At 46.5% G+C, this 23,812-nt stretch overlaps 1 protein-coding gene across 1 annotated transcript; it reads right to left on the bottom strand.

Moving 5' to 3' along the window:
* Window positions 1–1,240: 1,240 nt before the first annotated feature.
* ALDH2 (aldehyde dehydrogenase 2 family member) lies at window positions 1,241–22,202 on the bottom strand. Its single transcript, XM_065418035.1, has 13 exons — window positions 22,044–22,202; window positions 15,682–15,786; window positions 12,750–12,890; window positions 11,657–11,736; window positions 10,200–10,311; window positions 8,597–8,725; window positions 7,888–8,001; window positions 6,547–6,649; window positions 5,567–5,751; window positions 5,004–5,168; window positions 3,994–4,151; window positions 2,919–3,033; window positions 1,241–1,969 (listed from the first exon to the last, which is right to left on the bottom strand). Exons 1-13 carry the CDS (start codon window positions 22,200–22,202, stop codon window positions 1,937–1,939), a joined length of 1,599 nt encoding a protein of 532 aa, XP_065274107.1. The 3' UTR covers window positions 1,241–1,936.
* Window positions 22,203–23,812: the final 1,610 nt, after the last annotated feature.

Here is a 23,812-nt window from a genome sequence, read left to right as displayed (position 1 = left end):
GCCCGCTCCATGGGAGGCCCGAGGGGCGGAGGCGAGGCTCCCCGAACCTGTGTCGTTGGAGGGTAGCACGGGGGGACTAGCGGGGCCGGGGCCTTGTTCAGTGAAGTTCCGCGCTGAGGCAGGGCGCCGGGGACGTGAACTGGAGAGACCCGGGTCCCGGCTCTGCCCCAGCCGCCCTGTGGGAGCCCGGCGGAGGGGCCAGGCCGTGCTTCTCTGTGCCCAGGGGTGAACGTGCCTCGCTCGCTGCGGCGGCGTGAGGCGCTCAGCGCCTAGGCTAACGGGGGCCCTGGCAGTGTCTGCGGTAGGTAAGCCAGGAGCCCTTTACCCGGGCGAAAGCCTGGCAGTGGTGGCGTTATTCGTGCCCTGTCACCTTCTGGTAGTGACAGGGGTTCTGCACCCTGGCAGCCGCTGAAAAACCTGAGCTCGCTGCATGTGCCTTGGGCTCGGGCCCTTGCCAACACTGCAGCATGTGTCAGCAGTTACTACTGAGATTGGTAATGTAGGCAAACAAATGGTGTCTAGCTTAAACATGGCCACATCATCCAAAGCCATCAGCATAATTGGCACGCAGGTACCCTCACTGAAAGGGGGAAAAGTGCATATATAATCTACTGAGAATAAGCTTCAGTTAAACAGCAACAGCTGTTGGGGTTATAGTCACAGGTGTAAACTTCCACGATAATGGAAAAGCTTAGTGTCCTATAGATGGCAACGTAATGCCATTCATCTGCAGTGTCTCCTCCCTCCCCCCTCCCCCCCCAGCCATTTTAAAAGGAAAAAAAATCTCATCCATTTGGCTCAGGTAAGAAGCTACATCACAGAGGTTATATTGTTACATCCAGTTTGAAGTATTAGCCTTTTTCTGGGGGCAGAGAAGATTATCTAGGTAATGAAATTCTTTAGTTTTTCTCTTTTAGAGCACCGATTAATGCAAGGATAGGGATATGTTACCCATACAACGTAAAGGTAATATTTCTGCTAGGGAACTCTGAATGCTTCAGCTTTTTTTTGCACAAAACTAAAGCTGAACATTAAAGGTGGTAGACTGTGTTTTTTCTGAAGTTACTTTGTTTTTCATAGACTTTATCCAAGGCGTAATTCCTGAAATTAGTATCAAAATTGGTAGTACTTGTTGAGTATCTGATGTGTATGAAAACATTAGCTTCTGCATGCACTTTAATTTGGGTTAACAGTTTTAGAATATAACAATCCCTAAACTCAACCAAAATATAGGATTAGCTTTCCCATAGTCTGGCAGGTTAAACACCAGTATGTTTATTATGAAAGGGCAAATAGTAAAAGAAGATATTTCACAGATGACAGGGTAGGAAAGAAAAAGCTTAAACTTTACCTAGATTCAGAATAATTCGGATTATCAAAAAAGTCATACATTCACAGTAGCTATAGTTTGTGTAACACAGTATCTTCCTAATCTCCGCTGCTAAATTAGAGGGCCAAATTCTGCTCATGCATGTCAGTGGCAAGTACTCTCATAAATCAGGCAAATAATTTTTTTTTTTTTTGGAGGAATAAATCTATATTATAGCGCAAGCCAATTATAAGCAATTAATTGGTAGTCTCTAGTAGTGGTATTTTCATAAAGCACTCAAATGATTTCAAAAGAGCACATTAGCTTCTTCAGACAAATGCAAACAAGGTTACCCAAATATGTGTAACACTAGTGCACAGAGCATTATGTTTGGTATAAAAAAAGTTAAAGCTAAATGAAGTTTCAGGCAAGCAGAGAACAAGAAATTGCCTCAGGCACTTTAAACAAAAAAAAAAATCTTTAGAAACATTAAAAAAAAAGTTACATGTACTTTGCACTTATGGACTTCAGGTTTTGCTTGCTTTAAGAAGGTATCCCCACATTCTTATCCCATTAAACTTCAATTCCATAGACGGGTTCAGATGCATGGAGCAACTAGCATGTTCCTTAAGAGTTCTTCAGTGGAACTTTTATTGTTACCTAGAAAGAATAATATGGGTTAGTTTCCTATATTTGAAGTGTTATAAGATTCACTTTGTTCCCGTCCCATTGCTCAAGTATAAATACCACAGAAATTAGAACTGGAAGAGACATTAGGTCATCCCTGTTACTGATTATTCCCTGTGGCTCACTCATCCTCTATACTCTAGTTTTAAGTGCACCATGTGGTGGGTTTTTACCACAATTTTACAGTTCAACAGAGCTCACTTTTCTGGACTTTCAGTTTAGTAGTTTCCTTTCTTCTAATATCACACATGCGAAGGCATGGATTCAATCTTGATTTGGATGGAAGAGCGGCACTTAAATAAATAGTCAGCACTGCTTGGAGGTCTCCCATTCCAGGAACAAACTACACTCCAACTATTAAGTGGCTGATATTCAAGTTTCTAGGCAGCACATGTTCTTCAGAAATGCAGGCTTAATTCCTTTCCCAAATGAGTTCATTACTAGCCCACTCATTCTTTACAATCAAATGCACTTAAAATGGGGGGATTCTAAGAGGTTTCTTGAAGATAGTGTTCAGTGGGGCAATAAACTGGAAGTTAGAAGAGAACCCAGGATGCCTCAGTTCTACCATTGCCTCACTGAGATTTTGAGCAAGTCACGCATCCTCATTTTATAAGTGAGGAAACCTGAGACAGAGGTTAGCTGTCCTACCTCACATAGGTATGTGAAGTTTATTTACCATTTGTGAAGTGCTCTGGCATTCTCTAATGAAACATGCTAAGCAAGTGCCACACGTTTTGTTATTTTAGAAGCATAAAATTCAGAGCTACAAGAATTAAAACGTAAAGTGATCAATGAAAAGAGGACGGTTCGTGACACTGAATGCTGAGGGCCAACGTCATTCTTCTGGCAGGCTTGTGTCAAAAGGTACAAAGCCCAGACCTCTAGTGTTTTCCCCTGGCGCACACACTTTGATACTCACAGTTTTCACTTCTGTATATGCCTCCAGGCCATATTCCCCCAACTCTCGCCCATTCCCAGATGCTTTGTACCCACCAAATGGGGCCTGAGCTCCAAACACATCATAACAGTTTATCCTGGAATGGAAATCAAACCTTAGAAGCAGTTTGTCGCTCCAGAGCATCTACAGTACCAAGGACTTTCCATGAAAGTCTCCATGATTAAGAGATGAACATTTCCTCAGATTCAGTTACAGCAAGTAGTCCACATCTACAAGGATTCTCTCCCACACACCACCCTTTTGGTCAAGCAGATCCAGAGGAGAGACAATTCAGCATCCATCAGAGAGTCAAGCGGGAAGGGTGTGTGTGTATGGGGGAGGGGCGGGGGGTGGAAATAAGGTACAACGATCACTCCTCTGCTGGTTGAGTACTAACCTCATCCCCACTGACCCAGACTTCAAGACAGGGTCAGGTATTCAATTCAGGTCTCCTGTCAGCACACCAAGCATTGAGGCTGCCCCTATCTGGCCACCTTTAAGTACTGACTACCTGCTTACTCCATCCCATTTCTAGAAGGGAAAGCGAGATGCTGGTGTTCCAGAATTTTCACTAGATTCCAGTTTGTTTCTACAACACAGTTCAAGACGTTTTGACCTTTAAACTAAAAGCCCTGACTACCTTAGCCACACCGCTCTTTTTGTATTGTGCTGCAGCAGCCAAGACAGCACAAACCTCTCTGCATACTTAACAGCTTCTAAATTCAAATGGTAGAGGGCTGGGAGTTGGCAAGGTCCCGCCCCCCCCTTGTATCTTCTGACCTAATACGGTTCTTCCATCCCACCCACCAAACCTCCGTCTACTCTTCAAGGCTCATCTGTTTGCACAGATTTTGCCAGAGGAAGGTTGGGGATTTTATTAGTGTTTGAGACTTTTGACATTTGGTTTGGTTTTTAGTTTTGTATCTGCACCGAGGTGTGTAATAAAACACGGTTTATACATTTAATGAAGGAGGCAGCTTGAATGAGAAAGCCACAGCTTTTAAAAAAACTCGGGAAGGATTTGGCAATAGAGATCCTGTGTATAGAAGACTCTTACCAGACAGTTCCAGCCCGCAATGCCTGGGACACGTAGTTTGCTTTGTCAAGATCTTTCGTGAACACTGCTGCTGCCAGACCATACTTGGAGTTATTTGCTCTCTCAATGACTTCCTCAATGGTTTTGAACTTCAAGAGCTGCATAACTGGCCCAAATATCTGTGAAATCAAAACAGAGCATATTATTAAAAAAAAAAAAAAAAAAAAAAAAAAAAACATGGTCTAGCCCAGGGGTAGGCATAAGGTGACCAGATGGGATGAAGAAAATATTGGGACACATGGAGGGGAGGGGGGGAGTCCCACCGGCGGAAGAAAAAAAAAAAATATCAGGACAAATCGCGTCCTGACCAAACATCGGTCAGGACGCGCCTGAATATCGGGACAGTCCCAATTTTATCGGGACGTCTGGTCACCCTAGGTAGGCAACCTATGGCACGCGAGCTGATTTTCTGTGGCACTCACACTGCCCGGGTCCTAGCCACCGGTCCGGGAGGCTCTGCATTTTAATTTAATTTTAAATGAAGCTTCTTAAACATTTTAAAAACCTTATTTATTTTACATACAACAATAGTTTAGACTTATAGAAAGAGACCTTCTAAAAACGTTAAAATGTATTCCTGGCACGCGAAACCTTAAATTAAAGTGAATAAATGAAGACTCGGCACACCACTTCTGAAAGGTTGCCGACCCCTGGTCTAGCCTATAGCTGCAACAAAAGTTACAGTCTTGACGCAGAAACTACTAGGTGAGGTTCTCTGGCCTGTATTATGCAGGAAGTCAGACTAAATTATCACACTGGTCCCTTCTAGCCTTAAAAATCTAAATGAAAAACATTTCTGGATGATGGCTTGTCCATTTTTCTTCTGATTCTAGCAAGAGTTAGAGTTCAGATAACAATCTATGGAATTCTGTTACTTGTAGTCCCTAGCATCAAGAGATAAAACAAAAAAGAAAGACGACACTTGGCAGAAAATTAGAGAAAAGAGAGATTTACAAATCAGTTGTTCTGACCTCCTCTGTAGCAATGGTCATGTTGTCCTGCACATCTCCAAAAATAGTCGGCTGTATGAAATAGCCCCTGTCTGCAGCAGGATTGCCACCACAAAGCAGTTTGGCTCCTTCCTGCTTCCCAGTGCTGATGTAGCCAAGGATCTTCTTAAACTGCTCTTCATCTACCTAAGATCAAAAAGAATAGCGATAGGTCAGTTTGATCCTTATGGAGAGAGAAAAGGATTCCACCATATTCTGGTCTATATACACCAGTTCTTTATATGGAATTAGGAAGGCGTTAATAGAACAACAATGCTGCATTTAGACAGATTCCTAAGCCAGTCTGCAAGGGCAGAAATTGCTGTATCTAATAGTTTCAGATGGAGTATTTTGAGGTCAAAGTGATTATCTAAGCCAGTTCATTCATCCTCATTTCATTTAGATAACGGGCAACAGTTAACGCAAGTTAGGCATATGAGTGCCAAGTACCTTCTAGCCTACTGGTTCATGGATACAGTGTCAGGTTTCAATGCACAATCAAGTAGCATCTCAAGAGAAGGAAAACTGAAGCTTCATGCTCTCACCTGAGGTCCCTGTTCAGTTTGAGAGTCAAACGGGTTTCCAACCACCCTGGACTTGGCTCTCTCAATGCTTCTCTCTACGAACTCATGATATACATCTTCTTGGACATACGTCCGGGATCCAGCACAGCAGCACTGGCCTTGGTTGAAGAATAGGGCAAAGTGGGCTTGCTCAACAGCCCAGTCCACTAGGAAAGAGATGGCAAAAATTCAACAAATGGCTTAGGGGAGAATCTTCCTCATGCCAACAGCAAGAACGTTGGGGTTAAGAACTCCCATCCACTCAAGTCACTTCATATGGAAGGTTCTACTACTCTTATAGCAAGGGTGTGAATGTGGATCTACATGCTGAACAAGTCTTTATTTAGATCAAATTCTACCCAAACTGCAGTGTCCATTAGAAATTAACCAAATCTGAAAAGTTGTTTCAGATCCAGCAAAATTTCCTTCCCCCCACCACCATTTACAGAGCATGCCAGTTTCTTGGCTCAAGTGAGAGGTGCACGCACACACGCAAATCCACATGGAAGAGAAATAGGAGAGAGAACTAAGAAAAAATGCAAGAGGTTAGAAAGAGGCAGGCACAGCAGTGAAGCAAAACCTAATGGAGGAAAGAATGGGAGGAAACACTACCCAAAAGAATGAGTAAAAGATATGAGAGTTCTGCAGGAAAACAACAAAGAAGTGTAATTCGTGGGTAAATTAGTTCCCCCATCCCCACCCATGCCCTCTATTGTTTTGTGAGGAAATGCTGATACACCATTTTGGCTGCCTCATTGTGTGTAAGATACTTCTCCCAAGATGCACCGTGTACTCTGTAGGACACTAGCCAGGTGGCGCCGTCAACAGGAATCCAGAGAGTCCCTCGGTATAAGAGCTTATGTGGGAATCACTGTTAGAACCTTCCAGCCCTTCCCAAATCCTGGCTGCAAAAAGCCATCCCAAGAGCTACAATTCAAACACTGCACTGAGCCGGTGCTTACTGTCAGCATCAGACATGATGATATTTGGGCTCTTCCCGCCAAGCTCCAGCGTCACTCTCTTCAGGTTACTCTCTGCTGCAGCCTTCTGGATCAGATGCCCAACCTGTATCGGAAGGAGCAGAATCAAGATTAGGAAATAAACATCTCTCAGCTAGGGTTTCCCAAATGATTAGTGAATGGAAGGTTCCATGTGGGTTGTGGAGGCCCTGGGAGGTGGGGGGTTAGAGAGCAAGCCTGCTCTGCACTCACCCCAAAGCAGCAACTCCTGTCACGATGGAGGGGGTGGCTGGGCCAAATTTGAGTGAATGGCACTTCAACCCGTGCACCACAACGCCCAGAGCGAGGAGCTGGGCCCAGCCCCGCGGGGTTAAGTGCGGGGCCAGCTCACTCTCCAAACCAAACGCGCCCCCTCCCCCCCCCACTTCAGGGCCTTCCCTCCAGCCTGGGATTAGGGTTGTGGTACCAGGACAGAAGGTGCTGCTGTGGGAGATCGGAGCCTCCTTGGTGGAGCAAGGAGGAGGGGGTGGCAGTGGCGAAGGATGTTGGCCTATGATTTCCCCCCCAAAATTTGGACCCTGGGGGTCACACACACAAAAAAGAGAGACAAAATACAGTTGGTGGATCACCTTACTAAAAAGTTTATGAACCACTGTACTAAGCAACTCTTATAGCTGCTCTGTGTTACTCTGATGCTCTCGGGCATTGCAGTGAAGGGTCTGATTTTGTCCTAATGCTTTTCAAGCAGCTAGTGCAAGGACATACACTATAAGTAGAAAAGGAAGCCATGTTGTTGTACTCCACTCTGATTTCATTAAGGAAGTCTAGGCGGTAACAAAAATCAACAGTAATGACAGACATCAGAACCTCTGACCAAGCAGAGCTGGACACAGATGTACAGCTTGTGTGGATTTGATTTTAGAGAGACATACAGAATTTAAAATCAGTGTGTTGTGTATCTCCCAGCATCCTAGATATTTCAGCACCTGCTAGAGCTTATTGCGTCACCTGGCTGGGTTACTGGTGTTAGGTATCTGTCAGCGGCTTCCTTATAATCCCTTCATTGTCTGCATTTTAGCTGAATCATTGAAGTCTGCACAGAGATTAAACTTCACCTACAAAGAAGCAGCCCAAAGGCAAACTTCTTTAAGAAGAACCATTCCAAAAAGACCATCTGAACAGAGTAAGGCTTAGTTTGGTTACAGATCACTCATGGTGCTTAAAGACAGCTGTGTTTTTAAAACTAAGGCAAAACAGTTTTTTAGTGTTTGATACAGAACATAAATTTTACACAGGCCACCTACACGAGACTGTTGACAGAGATGCAGACATGCCGCGTCTTACCTCAGTGGAGCCAGTGAAGGCCACTTTATCTACTTCCATGTGGGACGCAATGGCAGCCCCTGCAGTGGGCCCATAGCCGGGAACAATATTAACCACCCCTGGTGGGAATCCAGCCTGTAAGTTCACCAGCCAAAGAAAACTGATGTTACTTTATTATTCCCTTTACAACTCAAGAGGATCCGTAGCCCTGTCAGTCACACCAACCTCCAATACTCTGCCCCCCCCAAAACAGAGCTCCTCTCCACTTCACTCACATCCTCCAGGCTGCAGCCTTTTAAGGACTTTGCTAGACCACAGACACCTGCCTCCAGTAGCTTAAAGCCAGATTGCCAGTTTAGGTGACCCCCGGCTAACTTAAAGGGACAGCATTCATTTAAGTTTGTTTTGGTTAGTTAGCCCACTGAAGTCCATTGAAAACTCCATCCCAATTCTAAAGCAGCATCTCCTGTATCTGCCGGGGAGAAGGGCAGGGACAGAAATGACATCTGGTTAGTCTAGGTGCTGGAATTTGTTTAAAAAACCCAAAACACGTCTTTCCTCTTCGGCCATGGCAACTTTTTGCTCTGGCTGTTCCTCCACCACCATGGCCCCTGCCTCATATAGGTTCCTGTAACCCACTCTTTGTGTTGCTGTGTGGTCATAGCACATTGCACAACCACAGATGGAAGTATAAGTGGAAGGTTAAGTCAGAACCAGCTTTTTCTCTCACCTCTTTGATCAGACTGGCCACATAAAGAGCTGTCAGGGGTGTTTGCTCAGCCACTTTCATCACAACCACATTGCCAGTGGCCAAGGCGGGCCCGATTTTCCACGCCTGCATCAGAAGTGGGAAATTCCACTGCAAGACACAAGGAAACCTTCTTGACTACATTTGAAAATATTGACTCTCCATTTGAATTCATTGGAGAGATGAATAAGGGTCTGACAGATCCCCAGCTTCTGTAGTTGGCTCATCTCCACTGAAGTCACTTTCACCAGCTGTGGATCCAACCCTGTATTTGTCTCCCTTTCCATCCCTGCCTTACTAACACCCTGGATTATAAATTTGTGGTTCCTTTCGCTATCCCTGCCCTTGGTTCATGCGCTGGTAAGAGGGAACTGCAGAAGTTTAAGTTTTGATACAAAAAAAGTTAAAGCCTTTTCATTGACACTTAAAACAACTTCCTGAAAACTTACTTAAATGATTCTACATTATGGGCCTGACCTCTGGCCTTGTCTCTTAGTTTTTATTCATTTCATTACTTATTAATATGTAATCACACACCCCATCACAGGATCCAAGCATCTAAAAATGGATGAGTTTAGTCTCAACACCCCAGTGAGGTAGAAGAGTATTATTCCCATGTTACAGATGTGGAATGGAGCCACAGAGATTAAGCAAATTGTCCCAGGTCACACTGTCTGTAGCAGAGCTAAGAACCGAACCCAAAACTCCACATCCCAGTCAAGTGCAGAAACCTCAAGACCGTCCTTCCTGGGATATACTAGACATGGGTGCAGCATTAACTGCAAGTACCTGCACGGCTCATCTGATGGGGGCCAGGAAGTAGAAGATTAAGTTAAATTCCCATAGCTAGAGTTGACTGAACAGGAGAGCTGTTCACTCACTTCTGGAGACTATCAAATAGTTAGAAACAAAAACAGAGGAGACTAGTAGATAGAGTGAAGAGCTGGGTCTCTGCCTCTCAAGATATGCTATTTTTAAATAAGTGACGTATTTTGGGGGATGTCTATTTACAAAAGTTATGTCTAACTTGAAAGTTGTAATCTTAACTGTTGGAAACCAGGCCTCGTCTAATTGCCCATGAGTTGGTTTGAAACATTGATAGTGGAGTGTCTGCAAGAGCTTGCTTATGAAAAAGTTCATGCTAAACTCGCTAACAGATTAAGATTCCAGAATTAAAGGTTTACATCCAATTCCTGCTCATTAGTAGACACACAAGCACAGTGCATCACAACCATGTCTGATCTCTAGCAAGGTAATAGTTACACACTATTTTATGTCCACAGCAATTCATAGAAATAAGATTAGATACAAATGAAGTTGCATCAGATCTGAGCTATAAGTGTAAATGAGGTACTTGCAGTAAAGAGGGTTTGAATTCTCTCATTCACAGCTGGATGCACAGAGTCGGATTGACAATTACATCAAGTCTGCTTCATCACTGCCAGAGCAACGTAAAGGGCTACTAAGCATAATTTCCCTCAGTATTAAAGGGAAATCGTGCCTCGCAGAGGCCAGAAACTTGCATTTTAATGTTACTCTCTATGCCAAGGTACATTTCTGTAGGCCCATGATACATTTTACTTACCGGGATGATCTGTCCACAGATCCCTACTGGCTCATGTCTTGTGTAACTGAAGAAGTCTCCATCTAGGGGAATGGTTTTTCCATGACATTTGTCAGCCCAGCCAGCGTAGTACCTGACAATCACATTGTTTTAGTCATTGGTTTAGGACAACAAGTCTCCCACTTAGGAATAAGAGTGAACTTTTTTTGACATCTCAGGCAGGGATTCAGACTCTGACCCTGTGGCAATAAGAGGGAACTACAGAGGCGTCGCCCCGCATGACCTAATATAACCGTGCCTGAGATACGAGTTGACGCATGACGCACATGTGGGTCAACAGACTCTGCTACAAAAAAATCTCCTGGCTCCAGCACATGGTGCGCATGCGCACCCATATTTGGAATACATATAGGGACCACGACTCAAAGAAGAATGTTCCTCAAACACTGATTTTAAAAGGGACCTGAATGGAAAGCCACAACATCGCTAAGAGCCTCAGGTCACCTGAAATCACTTTTTTTTTTTTTAATATACGGCGCATTAGGGTTGAGTGAGAGCCCCTTCAAAGCAGTCTAAGCTCAGTACTCACTGCAAGCTTCACAGGGTACAGGCCTTATTTAGCTCCCAGAGTGGGCATGCCCACCTAGGTGACTATGTAAACCCATTAGTCCAGCATGGTTTTTTTTCGATAGGCAAGTAAAATATCACTGACATTCCTTGGTTCCTTATCACTTGGTTCCTTATCACTTGGCAGAGCAGGTTGTGTGTTCCTCGGCTAATGATTTCATGAGCATCTGGCAAGGCTACTTTTAGCAACATGCATTCCGCTGAGCTATGCCACTGAGCTAAGTTCAGCTCAAAACTGGACAAGCCCCAAGGACAGGATTCTGCCAGTGTAAAATACTCATCACAGGAAGCCTCCACCCAGCCTCTAGCCAGCACCTGAACATTGGCACGTCTTCAGACGCCAGACTCACAGGTTGGTATTTTCCTTGCTTTATAGACAGCAAGTTGAATACAAACAGCAGAAACAGATTGTTTGGGTCCAGCCAGGACTCAGCAGCCCATTACTCTTTATGATGCGTTTAACAAGTTCAGAGGTCTCAGATTTGCCAATAGCATCTTTCAGGGTTGGTATGTGGCTTTAGGAAGGCAGGATTTGGAGATGCGCGTTCCAGGGCCATACTGAGGAAGCAGCTGACTGCATTAACCTGGCTGAACTGATTAAAAGTGAGAGTCACTGGCTTGGGGTGCATTTCACCCTGCCTCAGGCCAACAGGACGGGACACAGGATGCCATCAGGTCAGATCAAGTCTAACCAGCTAGCATGCTCAAATTACAGCAGCACCCAGACAGGAATTCCCACCACACAGCAACATTTGCAGATCTCCAGCTACCACAGATCAGCTGAATGCCAGACTTCATAGCACTTCACATGGACTTGCTCTCGTCGTTGCATGAAGAAAACAAACTCCTACCTGATGCATTTGGTTACCATGTCCAGATCCACTAAGTAGGCGATGGAGTATGGTTTGCCATTATCCAGAGTTTCCAGCTCCTACAAAGAGAGTTACAAACTCCTATTTGAATAGTCCCAGCCCTGACTCCCAGCCACAGCCCAAGGTGAGCCTGACTCTGGGTTTGCTCTTTGACAGGTTCTGCATTTAGCTCTTCCTACCTAGCCCCAAATGCCCAACACTGCGAAGACTCCCTCCCTCTCCTTCCTTGCATGGGCTATGGCTCTTTTGAAGGGTAGAAGGGACTGATCCAAGGGCAGAGTATACTGACCCCACAGCTATTCCAAACTCCAGGCTGAAGACCTGAGCTGGATCACCCCATGCTGCAACACACGGAGCTGTCAGACCATCAGACACCCCAAAAGACAGCCGAAAGTAGAGTCTGGACAGTCAGTTATTCCTTTCCCCACTAATGAGACAGAGCGGTGCAGTCGTGATCACTATCATCGTGCCTATGAGCAGTAGGGGAAGCAATGAGGCTGCAGGCCCTTGGCTGGGCTAGATGGGTTTGTTTCAGCAGTGTGCCACGAGGCTTCAGTCAGTGAGACTCTTGGGATGAAAGTCTGCTCTCAGTAAAACCAGGCTAGCTCCCTCATCTTTGACAGTGCAAGAGTCAGAGCAGTGCAAGAGCAGGACTGGCCGAGAGGCTGCAAGGCCCTTCTAGCAGAGGTCACACCTGCTGCATGCTCAGAGCACTCAGTCCAGGTGGAGAAAGAGCCTCTGGCGTCTGCCAGTTCAGAGGGTTCCAAGCCTGGGCCAGAGCTGCTGCAGACAGGAACAAGCAGTCGGGTCCTTCCTTTGCTCTGACTGCAGGAATGGGTTGCCGGACATGATGAGTGGCTTGTTTTCCCTCCGTACCCCACAGAGCTGCCATTAGTGCATGAACTACAACAGCCAGCCCCTCCCCCGAGACGGCCGTATCCACCTCTGGCGGCACTGCCAGAATCCTTCCCATACCCAGCTGAACCAGACCGGCAGTGCCCAGCAGACAGCTTTACTAGACTGCACCACCCCGGGGAGGACAGACAGTACATCCAGGGAGCACGATACGCACGGCCAGGTAAGCCCGGTCTCTCTCAATCAGGTCAGCGAGGCGGTACAGCAGCTTCCCCCGGTGAGAGGCGTCCATCCGTCTCCAAGGCGAGCCCAGCTGGAAGGCTGCCTTGGCCGCCTGCACGGCCTTGTCCACATCCGCCTGAGGAGGAAACCAGACAGAGAGGCTGAGTGGACAGTGCTCCCCTCCCCCACCGCCTAATCTGAGGTTGTATGGAAGAGGCCGCACTCAGAGGGAAAAATAAATTAGAGAGGCTGGCGAGAAGTGGCCCAGGAGAAAGACGGAGGAAGCTGAAATGCAGCCTGCACTAGGAGTCAGGACTTTCTGGGTCCCCGGCGCATTCTCTAAACTGTACACTTAGTTTCTACACTAGGTCCCTGTGCCAGGTTAGTCCCCTGCTGTTTGCCTTGGGGTTAATACTGACCTGTCTCCCAGGGCGGTGGGAGGCTGAGTACTGTGTGTAGCAGCGCTGTACTCCGAGTCATGGCATAGGCAGGGGGACAAAACCTTGTGTGTCTCATCACATACGTATGTTAGACGGGAAAATGGGATCCGTCCTCTGCCCTAATGCAGAGAGATGCTGGGCAAGGCCTCGTTGGTGGAAAGGCTGACACTCAGGAGCCAGCAGCCATGCAGTCTGGCCACCTTTGCCCTCACCAGAAGGAGACGGTCTCCTACGTGAATGTCTCGGACGACAGGATGGTAGGTGCCAGCCTGTTCTGATTTCCCCCCCTTTGGCTCAGTTGAGGGGAGTGGTGGAGAGGCTGCAAAAGTCCCATCCTCAGGAGCTGGATAATCCCACATCAGCACTGCCAAACACTGGCGTTACAGTGGATAAGTCAAAGCCAATGATTTATTCATGAACTTCATGCAACTAAAAGAAACCCTCCCCCTTCAAAATACAGCTGCCAGCCACTGGCTAAGAAGGTCGCTGGATTGTGGGAGGGAACAGAACGTCCATCCAAGTGACACCAGAGAGCTCCTGTTATCTCCTTGATAAGATCAGGTGGCATCTTTCATACACGGAAAACCCAGCCCTGCTGTCAGCCAAGCCTCTGCAGGCTGATTCCCGCTTGTGTGCGTTTTGCAGAGTCACTGTTTGTCAACCCAGCTGTAGCCTGCCCAGCACTGCACGCTACATCCAGAGATAACGTTATGAAATTATATTTGAAAAGAATGGGTGTATAGGGCTGAGCAAACATCACCACATAAAGGCTACTATCCTGGGTAAAGCCAAGCATGTTTACACAAGGTATATTTCAGCGGCAGTATCTGCTGAGCTAATATTTACTTTAGATCCTCTGGCGACACAGGACAAGGGCGGGGGGTGTGACTTCTGAAGTCTCTAGTTGGATTTGTTTAGGTTTAGCATGGCTGATTCAATTTAGAATCCAGTATCTCTCTATTTTATGGTGTTTATTGTTTCTAGTCAGTTCCCATTTTTGGCATATGAAGCGGATTACCAGGGCATGCAGAAATCAGAGTGATTTCCTCCCCCTCCTCCGACAACAACATAAATCAACCAGTTGAGAGAGGAAGGTTGGCCTTGTAGTTAAGGCACTGAATAGGGACTCAGGAGATCTGAGTTCAATCCTTGGCACTGCCTGGATTCCAAGCAACCTTGGGTGAGTCACTTCATCTGTCTGTGCCTCGATTCCCCGCTTGTAAAAATCGAGAGAATTCTTCTCGTGTCTTTCTGGACTATAAGGTCTTTGGAAGAGTTTCTGTTCCCGTATGTGGAGCACGTAGTACATCAGGGTCCTTAGGCACTACTGCAATACGAGGTGCTCAGCATGATCAGGTTCCTTTTGTTCTGCTGATAAAACAACCATCCCTTCCATTTCACTGGAACCCCTCCAAGCCTCCAGTCCTGTTTTACAGCACCTAGGTCACGTACACAGCCCTCTGGCACCCGCCAATGCTGGCTTCTGTCCTTTCCTGGGGCAGGAACATTCTGCAAAGACTGATCCCAACATTGGGAGCTCAGCCTGTTCTTCACCACCCCTCCGCAGTTCTAATCCAGGCGCCGATGCTTACTCATTGGTGGCCTTGAGTTACTTCACCTTTCTGCCGCAGTCTCCCAAGGTTCAAAATGGGGGGAAACAGCCATCTTTCTGGGATAGATGATCAGTAGCTAAACTGCACCTTGAGGACAGTGTCAATGTCCCTTACACTACCCCTTCCTCAAAGTGTAACTGGAACAGCAGTGGGGAGGAGGGAAACAAGCAAAACCCACAATCAGATCTGGCACTAGGCATAAGCAGACTAAGCAAGTGCTTAGGGCTCTATTTATTATTAGTATGTGTTGTGTGGGTGGACCCCAAAAATATTCCTCCTTAGGTCCCCCAACGGGCTAGCACTGCCCAAAATGGAGGTCTTAATGACATGTAAGAACTGGAATTAGGGCGAACTGGAATTAGTGACCACCTGGCTTTGCATTTTCCTTAAGGTGGCGACTCATTCCTTACAAGTCAAAAAAAGTAAGACCCCTTGAGAAATCTCTTCATCTTCAGATAGTTTTGGTGTATACTGCTGTAGCCAATTTCCACAGACTTCTCAGAAACCAGCTTCTTAAAAAAAAAAAGCCATGGGGACCAAACCTACATCCTGAACTTGAAGAACACAACTAGTAAGGCATAAGAAGTAAGCATTGGATAAACAGCTAAGTATCCTCACTGCCTGTTTGGCTTCCTGCCCTTGATTAGGAGCAGAGCAAAGCTAGATAGGAAAGCAACACTGACACTTCTTTATGTACAGTAAATGTAGTAGTTTCCCATAACAAGGAGTTCAGGCACTTGCAGGATAAAGGATAGAGAGCAAACATGTTTCTGGACAGGGGTTATAAAGAGACATGTACATGATCTCTTTTTATGCCATGATTTTGTAAGTCAATACCTATCAGTCTCTGAGATCTTATAAGGACAGCGGTTACCTTGTCTCCCTCAGCAACCTGGCAGATAACTTCCCCCGTTGCTGGGTTGACAGAAGGGAAGGTTTTCTTGCTGACTGCATCATGCCATTCATTGTTTATGAAAATCTGTAATTCAAAAAAAGAGAGAGACTTAAGTATTCAGGCCCAAGAGTCATCTAATCTGGAAGCTCTATTGTTTGGTGCTGGGCTTAACAGGAAGCTGGAAGCACAGCTCTGCACCTTAAGCAGTTCAAATTAAATTTGTGTGGCTCTGCACATAATTTTTAACATGCAAAACACTAGAGAGTCATAGAAAAGCTACTTCCCGCCAGGGCTTTTAAAAAGAAAACCCCTCAGACATGTGCCACGTGCAAAAGGTTTCTGAGGAGCAGTCATTAAGCCATACACAGCTAATCTCACAGCATTTTGGATCAGGCAAAATTGCACGGGAAGGGAGGAATCCATAGTCAAGCGTTGAGTCAGGACAGCATCAAAACCCCTCATTCTAGGGAGATAAACTGACCAGTGCATGATCCACAAGAGACACAGCTGCAGCCAGTGGGACCCCATAACAACAGACTCCCTGTGCTAGACTCTGCCGTGGTAGGGTAGCCATTTGTGCAACTGTCCCATTTTGTAGACATCCCAGCCCACACATATCCCTTTGGGAGTGAGGCAGAGAACCCCTCCAGGTCCCTGGATACCAGAACAATGAGTGTGGTATCTAGACTAGATCAATGGACAGACCTCACCCAGCCACCTCTGCCAGAGACCCCAGGGCATGCTTAGCCACTCCTCCTGCCCAGACAAGCTAGCGAGCAGAGGGAACAGCACCCACCGGAAAGACCTTCTGCTTATTGACAAAGGGCATCTTCCTTCCCTCCCCCCAGTTCTAAATATTTTGTGAAACTAGAGTAAATAGGGGCAGAGTGGGGCAGGCGACAAACAGAGCAAGACACAAGGCACCAGGAAAGACAACAAAATATGCCCTTATTGACCCTGTTGTGCTTATTTGTGTGCCTTCCAGTCCTACAATTCTATGCCCAGGCTAGGGCTCCAAGGTATACACAAGGCAGCGCCTTAGGTTGTGTGTGTCCTCCTCCATCCTGGCCACTGTGACATTCAGATCAACCCCTCCAGTCCAAAACGCAGCTACCAAGTTTTGCAACAGCTACCTATTCAACGGCATGATCTTACTCTTGCCCTGCGTACTGTATAGGAATAGGGCCGTATCCCTTTCAATAGGGAGTGCGCCCTCAGTTTTTCAGAAACCACCAGCCCTCTGCCAGAGCTGCAGCGTTTACACGTAGCTTGCACATTGCGTCCAGTGAGTAGACACGGATATTTGGACCTCACTTGCCCATGTGGGTTCTTCGTATTATGTATGTTGTGTAGCAAGAGACAACTCCTTCACCCTCCTGTTTGCTACACTCACTTGTTCTATCTTGTCTCAAATTAGACTAAGCTCCAGAGGGCAAGAACTGTGTCTACTCTGCTCGTCAGGGTGGATAAAAATCAAATAAAAAAAAAAAATCGGATTTTTTTGATAAAATGCTTTTTGAGGAAAAAACCTGTCTAAAGATAGTTTTAATTAAGATACATTATAGCTCAAAGATATCTCATCATGGAATAGGAATTATAAATTCTAATTCTATAGTATGAGACAATATATTCATGTAATGTTTAAGAAAAGTTTTGTAAATGAGTTCCAATAGTTCATGGATTAGGGACCTAATCTTATGGGGTTCCACAGGCTTCTGTATAGATTATTTAGGTTAATCTTTCTATCTACCCAATGGGACTCAGTGCTCAGTCTAGAAGATACCATCAGAGATGCTTAGTTTTGCAGTTCTCAGACTGTGGATTTGTGTCTCCAGAGGTAACATACTTGTTAACAGCAAACATTTTTTTTAAATAAATAAATAAATAAATAAATAAGAGATGAGAAATAACAGACCTAAACTCTATTGTCCCTCTGCAAATTTGTGTACACAGAGTCAATCCCTTACCTCTCTCTAACAGTGCAAAGTTTCAAAAAGTTCAATGAATAGAAGATTGTTGGGGGCGGAATAGATCTGGACAAGAAGAAGAAGTCTGGAGATAAATGTGAGAAGCGAGGGACATATGCTTGTTTTGTTAAAATATTATATGTTTGCTGTTGAAGAAAAAAAATCCAGACTCCATAACATTGTTGTTTTAGTTAAATAAAACAATTTAAATGTCTGTCTGGTGATGTTCTCCTCCTGATACAGCATGGCAAGCAAATCCGCCAAATATTAATGATTAACCTGTTGAATTGGAGATATTTATGAAGTCATTGGGAAGTGAACTACCTGCTTCAATTACCTTTGGTAAATGACATAACCAAACAATCATTCATTTTCTGATATAGCTGTAAAACTAATCTGAAAAGTTTTCAAAATAAATCACTGTTTAAAAATGTATAGTGTGTACCTTCTAAAAATGAAACCTACATCTATCTCTGAGTTGTGAATAAATAAATAAATAAATAGAGATGAGAAATAACAGACCTAAACTCTATTGTCCCTCTGCAAATTTGTGTACACAGAGTCAATCCCTTACCTCTCTCTAACAGTGCAAAGTTTCAAAAAGTTCAATGAATAGAAGATTGTTGGGGGCGGAATAGATCTGGACAAGAAGAAGAAGTCTGGAGATAAATGTGAGAAGCGAGGGACATATGCTTGTTTTGTTAAAATATTATATGTTTGCTGTTGAAGAAAAAAAATCCAGACTCCATAACATTGTTGTTTTAGTTAAATAAAACAATTTAAATGTCTGTCTGGTGATGTTCTCCTCCTGATACAGCATGGCAAGCAAATCCGCCAAATATTAATGATTAACCTGTTGAATTGGAGATATTTATGAAGTCATTGGGAAGTGAACTACCTGCTTCAATTACCTTTGGTAAATGACATAACCAAACAATCATTCATTTTCTGATATAGCTGTAAAACTAATCTGAAAAGTTTTCAAAATAAATCACTGTTTAAAAATGTATAGTGTGTACCTTCTAAAAATGAAACCTACATCTATCTCTGAGTTGTGAATAAATAAATAAATAAATAGAGATGAGAAATAACAGACCTAAACTCTATTGTCCCTCTGCAAATTTGTGTACACAGAGTCAATCCCTTACCTCTCTCTAACAGTGCAAAGTTTCAAAAAGTTCAATGAATAGAAGATTGTTGGGGGCGGAATAGATCTGGACAAGAAGAAGAAGTCTGGAGATAAATGTGAGAAGCGAGGGACATATGCTTGTTTTGTTAAAATATTATATGTTTGCTGTTGAAGAAAAAAAATCCAGACTCCATAACATTGTTGTTTTAGTTAAAGAATATGTATTAAGGTTATAACAACCAAGAATGCACTTTTGTGTAGAAAACCATGATTAAATCTAGTCTTCCTGATTTAAATCAAATCCACCCTGCTGCTCGTACAGGAGGTATAATAAACACAGGTAACACATAGAACCCCGCTCCTTATCAGGGCTTTTTACACGTGACTGCAATACACGCTCTAGTCGCAGCTGTCTAGTTTGTTTAGATGCTTAACATCAGAGTTTGGCAGCTGATGCTGTTTTAAGCAAGGATACAACACTCCTCCCGCTCCATTGCATTTCCCACACTTGCCAGTTTGCAATGCGCTTCAGAGCTGGTTCCTTGGATCTTGATCTGCAGACTCAGTGCCATTTAGGCCTTAGTTTATAAACAATTTTTCCATACAAATTCCCCCTCCCCCCCCATGATTCCCATCAGAACTAGAGAAGAATCAGTCTTAAACACAGACTCAGTTTGCATTTAGCCAGTGATGACAGATTCATGCAACTCCTAATGACATTATAAAGCAAACTGGCACCTGGGCGCTTCAGTAGGTTGCCAGATTCAGGAATTACAGCCTTCATTTAGGAAGGTTTTAGGATGTGTTTACTAGTGTACATCACTGAAGTCTCTCGATTCCCCCTCACTGCTCAGTTAGCAATGGCTACTGCTGTCCCTTCACACAATCTCCCCACTACTAGGGCAAGATTTTTCCAGACAGTCCCTGAGCTGAGGAGCTGTAAACGTTTTTTTTAAAAGGACAAAAATAAGTCCAGTTTCTCTCTGCTGTTACTGTAGCTTTGTCAGAGCGACATGGGATATAGTTTGCATGAAATACTCAACGCTAGCATAGCTGTCACATTAACTGAGGTGAGAGGTCTTTCAGAAGCCAAATGCAGGCACCCAAAGCAAAGTCTCAGTGCAAAGACCACAGCACTTTTATCAGAGTGATGTTGCACAATAAGCGAAAGCAAGCAAATTCCCCTATAGAAGCAACTGATTCATATACAGTTGTTACTCAAAAGCAGTGACGCAGCAGTTGTAAGACTGTATTTGTCCAGGGTCTCGTCACATTTCATTTTTCATCATTAGAGCTAACCAAACAGCATTCCCTGAGATAACAGTGAAGGAAGAGTAGAAGATAGTCTAGGCAAAACAACATACCCAGGATGCATGCTAAATCTTAGCCAATGGATCGACTTGTTTTCACTCTATTCATTTGCAATGGTGACAGCAATTGATCTAAGAAGTGTAGAACCCAGTGACTGACACACACACACACACACACACACACACACACACACACACACACACACACACACACACACACACACACACACACACAGTGGAGGACAACCTGCTTTCTTGGCCAGATGCAGGAATTGACTGCATTGCTTGCGAAGGCCAATAGACTCTACATTACTTGCATTAAGAACAGTTGAGATGGGTTCTTTTTGTTTTTTAAAAGAATGTCTTGCAACAAAAGACACAGCATTTAAATGCTCTCTACAGGCCTGTTCTGTTCAGCTTCCTGCTCACCACCAATAAAGAAGATGGTATTATTCGGACTGTATTTATATTTGCCTTGTAGCATTTACATGGAACAAAAAGTCAAACTTCAGCATTAATGTAGTTTAACCTAATCTCAGGTGTTAAGAAAGCAGGTAAGGAAGCTTTTAAAATGAGGTTTGGCAGTGCCCGTTTATGTGACCAAATACAGATGCCTTGGTAAACAACATTAATCCATGAAGAATAAGCAGTTTTGGAGGGCAGTTAATCCAGAGTGCTGTGTGCTGTCATCTAGTTTTGTGGGGCAGTCTTTCCAGCACCGTGCAAAGAGAGATTATTTTGGAGTTTGTCTTCGCTACAGGAGGCAGGTTTCAGTTTGCTTTGCACTTGGTATTTGCACAACCCTTTGTGGAGGACAGGTTACAGAGACAAGCAAAGTACTATGTAACCCTCCACTTGCAGCACTCTGGGAACTGACAGCACTTAGGGACTTGCAAATTCGTTCCACCCTCCGCACACCACGACGCAGGTTGCAAATGCCAGGCCAGTACCATGGCATTGTTTTTACTTTAAAAACAACCCCCACAATAAAGCAGCAGCTGCAGCCCAGGACAAAACGCAGTGAGTCCATTGCTTGCAGAGTGGACAGACAGCCTGACTGTGAAGAGGGAACATTTATTTGAGGGTTGGTCATATAGTAACTCAATTTATTAACAACTTTGGAGTACACCATTTACTGCTGCAATAGAGGATTCTGCAGAGACAACTGTCTTAGCTGTAGGTGCGTGACACAGCTGGAGAGGCTGACGCCGCCTGACCAAGGATATGAACCCTGGACCCTCAGATTAAATGTCTGATGCTCTACCAACTGCGCTAGGTAAATCTGGTTTGCCATAAGGCCCAAGTCCCAAGGAGGGCAAACAACTTTTAAGGCAGTTGGATGCTCTTTTAGGGGCTGCGCTTTGAGCATGAGACCCAGCGCTGTCCATGCTCAGCATTGCGCTGGGGGCCCTGGGAGGGCTTGCAAGGAGAAGAGAGAGGCCTCCAGGGGCGGTTGCTGGTGCCAAGTCTCCCCGTGGGAGATGGGGCTGTCACAGAGGGGTGGAAACGCCACTGCCCCCGCTCAGGCTGCGATTCCCGGCGGGGCCCAGCTGCTCGGCCAGCCCCAAGCCCGACCTCTGGCAGTGAACCGTAGGGCAGGGGCCAGCTCAGATCTCGCCAGGCATTACCCAGCAGCAGCCCCGGGACAAAGGGGAGCAGCGGGCAGGGATCCCCCTGGGCCCGAGCCCGGTTGCAGCCCGGGGCCCTGCCAGTGCCAAGCTCGCTTCTGGGAGGGGTCGCTGGCTGCAGCCCAGCCCCAGCCAGCGCGGAGCGGGGCCGCGGGTTGGAGGAGGCGGGTCAGCCCGGCCGCTCACAAGCCGCCCAGGCCGAGAGCGGGAGGGAGGGTCGGTGACAGCCCCGTAGGCTGCAGAGAAGCCGGGCCCCGCAGCTGCCCGCGGGCCGGGACTCGAACCCCCCAGCCCGCCCGCTCCCTACCTTGTTGTAGGCGATCTCCGGGCGGGGGTTGGGGGCGGGGATCGCGGGGGCCGCGGCCGAGAAGGGGCTGCCGAGCTGGAACGGAGCCGCCCGGCCCCACAGCCGGGAGCCCAGCAGGGCCGCGCGCAGCATCCTGGCACTGGGGAGACGCAGGGCCATGGGGCGAGCCGCGCATGCAGCCACGGGGGGGGGGCGCGGCTGAGCGGCCCGGGGGCGGGTCCGGAGCACGTGGGCGCGGGGAGCTGGCTGGACCGGCTCGGTAGCGGTAGCTAGGGCCTGGCGGGCTCCAGCGAGCTCCGTCCTGTCGCTCCCCGGCCCCGCTTTAGCTGCAGCAGCGCCAAGCTCGCCTGGCTAAGGGCGAACGGCCCCGGCTGGGCTCGCCTCTGCTGGCCCGCAGGCTAGCGCGGGGCTAAGGGGGCTGCTGCCCGTCCAAGCGCTTTGGACGCGTCGCCTCCGCTCATCCCCCCGCGAAGGGTCTGTCTGACCCAGGCAGGTCGGTGCCAGGTTTGCCAGGTGGGCACCGTCCACGTACTAGGTGACCAGAGAGCAAGTGTGAAAAATCCTGGGGGAATTAGGCGCCTATGTAAGACAAAGCCCTGAATATTGGGACTGCTGCCCCTATAAAATCAGGACATCTGGACCCCCTAAGTCCAGGGGGCTGTGGCAGGAACCAGGGCTTCATCTAATGCATCCCCTTACGGTCCGTGTCTGTCTCTATATTAGTTACTTGTATGTTCCTCATCATTATAGCACCTGGGCACCGCACGTCCTTTAATGTGTTAACACCCTTCTGAGTAGGGCAGTGCTCTTACTGTCCTACAGAAGGGGAAACTGAGGCACAGAGAGGCCAACTGCCTGGTTTGCCCAAGGTCACACAGGGAGGCTGGGGTGGAGCAGGGAATTTAACCTACATCTCCCAAGTCTCAGGCTAGTGCCCTACCCACTGGACCATCCTTCCTCATGTGTGTCTCTTGCACAATATTAATATGTAGGACCTGATCCTGCTAGTTGTGCCACACGGATGGACTCGCCCCCTCCCCTGAGCCGTATTGACTGCAACAAGGATCCAGGCCCAGGGGTCTGCCCAGGCCGAACAGCTCCACTCCTGAAGCCCCTGCCCAGGCTTCCTAGCCCAAGCCTCAACTTCAAAGCACTGTCTACACAGCTACTTTTGGAGCACTGGCTGAGCCCCGCTGACCCAGGGCTGTGGAACACGGACTGGGAAGCTCGTTCTAAACTGCATCGACGTACTTTTCAAAGCCTGCAGGTTTAAGCCAAGCCCCATGCCACTGCTCCCGGATTTCAGTATGTGCTAGTCAAACCTGAGCTCCCCTTTAGCTATGGGAAGTACATGCTGAGCTGCTTTGTGTGCGTCCCGGACAGAACGGGGCAGGTTACACAAGTCTGTGCACCAGATTATTCGGTTGGCTGCACTACAGCATTGAGTCCCGAGTTAATGGCAGAAGCTCCTGAGTGCTGTTCTGCATGTTTCCCTTATCTGCTGATCAGTGGAGGTGGAGGTCCATGTTCAGAGACTGAGATCTGGGAAGGCACTATCGGTGTGCTTTGCCTATCCAGCATATGGTGCCATCCTGCTGCTTTTGTAAATGCAGCAAGAGGTGGTGTCAGGCTGGCATCTTTTGTGGGGGGCTGGGATTCTTTGTTCCTCTTAGCCAGGGCCTGTTTGGGGGCTTTCTCCGTTCCCTTTCCCTGAGGATTCAGAACGTCTCTCTCAGCAGCACTAAATTCACACACACCCATTGTTGGGA

This window comes from Emys orbicularis, chromosome 16, assembly GCF_028017835.1.
Source record: "Emys orbicularis isolate rEmyOrb1 chromosome 16, rEmyOrb1.hap1, whole genome shotgun sequence".
Lineage (NCBI taxonomy): Eukaryota > Metazoa > Chordata > Testudines > Emydidae > Emys > Emys orbicularis.
This window is presented reverse-complemented; position numbering and strand designations above follow the sequence as displayed.